Here is a 1,331-nt window from a genome sequence, read left to right as displayed (position 1 = left end):
TTACAGTGTTTTTGCTTTTGGGGTTGAGGGGTTTACCCCCACGGACTTCCATTGAAAAAATCGAAGATTTTTCTCAATGGCTAAGTGCGCCCTTCGGGAAATCGTCATGACTAAAAAACCACGCCAAACTCCTCCAGTTTGCTTTCCCACTGGTCTGCTATTGCATCGGTTATTATTTCACTTTGAATACGTTTCATCATGTCGATTGCTGATTCATCGCCTTGTTTAAACCGATCTGACAGACGATTTCGCATTATTTCCCCTGTAACACGGCTCGCTCTATGTTCTAAATCGCTCATTTTGGCGTTTTCAGGCTGTTTTACAATGTTGGTAGGGATTTGACTATGTTTTACGATACGTGGGCTAGAATCGCTATTTTTTGGCGTTTTATCGCTGTTTTGTTTCTTGTGCTTAAACTTGAATGAGAATCCTGTAATCACTCGCCCTTTTTTGTGTTGTTCATAGCTTGCTGTGATGTCTGTATGTTCGTTGATTTGTTTTAGGGCTAATTCAATAACTCGCATCTTTAAATTATCTGTTCTAGTGTATTCAGTATCTAAAACACCTATTCGCTTTCTAAACTCGTCTAGCTCAATAATTGGTGTTTTGCCTGTGCTACGCCAACAAATCAGCAGTTCGTACATACGAACAGCATATGCACTCGATAAACCGCTAATTTGCTCAATATCGTACTGGGTGAACTGTTCCTCTAGCCGTGTAATCAGAGGAACAACCGCAGGGGCAAAAATAATCTCAACGGTTGCTGTATCGTCCATATAGCCAATTTGCGAAACCCATCGACTTGTAATATTAATTCGTCCTCGTTCTCGCTTTTCTTGGTAACTGAATTGACGGGCAAACAAGTCTTTACAAGCATCTTTGAGGGCTTGATATGCCGTATGCCTTTCTACGTTAAATTGATTGATATAGCTACTTGCATGAACTGTTAAAGGATCATTGGCATTAATCCCTTTGCCTGTTTCTCTCGCTTCTATGATTGCTAATAGAATTAACCTCTGTTCAACCAAAGCTAAGTTATAACTAGCATTCATTAGGGCGTTATCTTTTACTATTAAATCGCTCATAACCTACAATTATTCTTTTGAAGTTATTACTACACTAGTATTCTTTGTAGTTATACGCAAGGTAAACGTAGGGGTATTGATCGGTAAACGTAGGGGTATTGATCGGTAAACGTAGGGGTATTGATCGGTAAACGTAGGAGAATGTCCTCTGTATGCCTTGCTGTGTGGGCTTCTTAGCATGTCTAAAAGCATTTAAAAGCATTTAAAAACTTTAAAAGCCCAATTTCTTCATGAAAATTGCCCTAT

At 39.3% G+C, this 1,331-nt stretch overlaps 1 protein-coding gene across 1 annotated transcript; it reads right to left on the bottom strand.

Moving 5' to 3' along the window:
- Positions 1 to 110: 110 nt before the first annotated feature.
- Positions 111 to 1,052, bottom strand: LOC109705485 (replication protein-like). The gene has a single exon (XM_020226217.1). It carries the CDS (start codon positions 1,050 to 1,052, stop codon positions 111 to 113), a length of 942 nt encoding a protein of 313 aa, XP_020081806.1.
- Positions 1,053 to 1,331: the final 279 nt, after the last annotated feature.

This window comes from Ananas comosus, unplaced genomic scaffold (assembly GCF_001540865.1).
Source record: "Ananas comosus cultivar F153 unplaced genomic scaffold, ASM154086v1, whole genome shotgun sequence".
Classification (NCBI taxonomy): domain Eukaryota; kingdom Viridiplantae; phylum Streptophyta; class Magnoliopsida; order Poales; family Bromeliaceae; genus Ananas; species Ananas comosus.
Note: the sequence above shows the minus strand (reverse complement) of the source record. Positions and strands in the feature narration are given on the sequence as shown.

What these genes read in the sequence shown, in the direction of transcription:
- LOC109705485 (XM_020226217.1), bottom strand. Translation starts at nt 1,052, where the DNA reads ATGAATGCTAGTTATAACTTAGCTTTGGTTGAACAGAGGTTAATTCTA.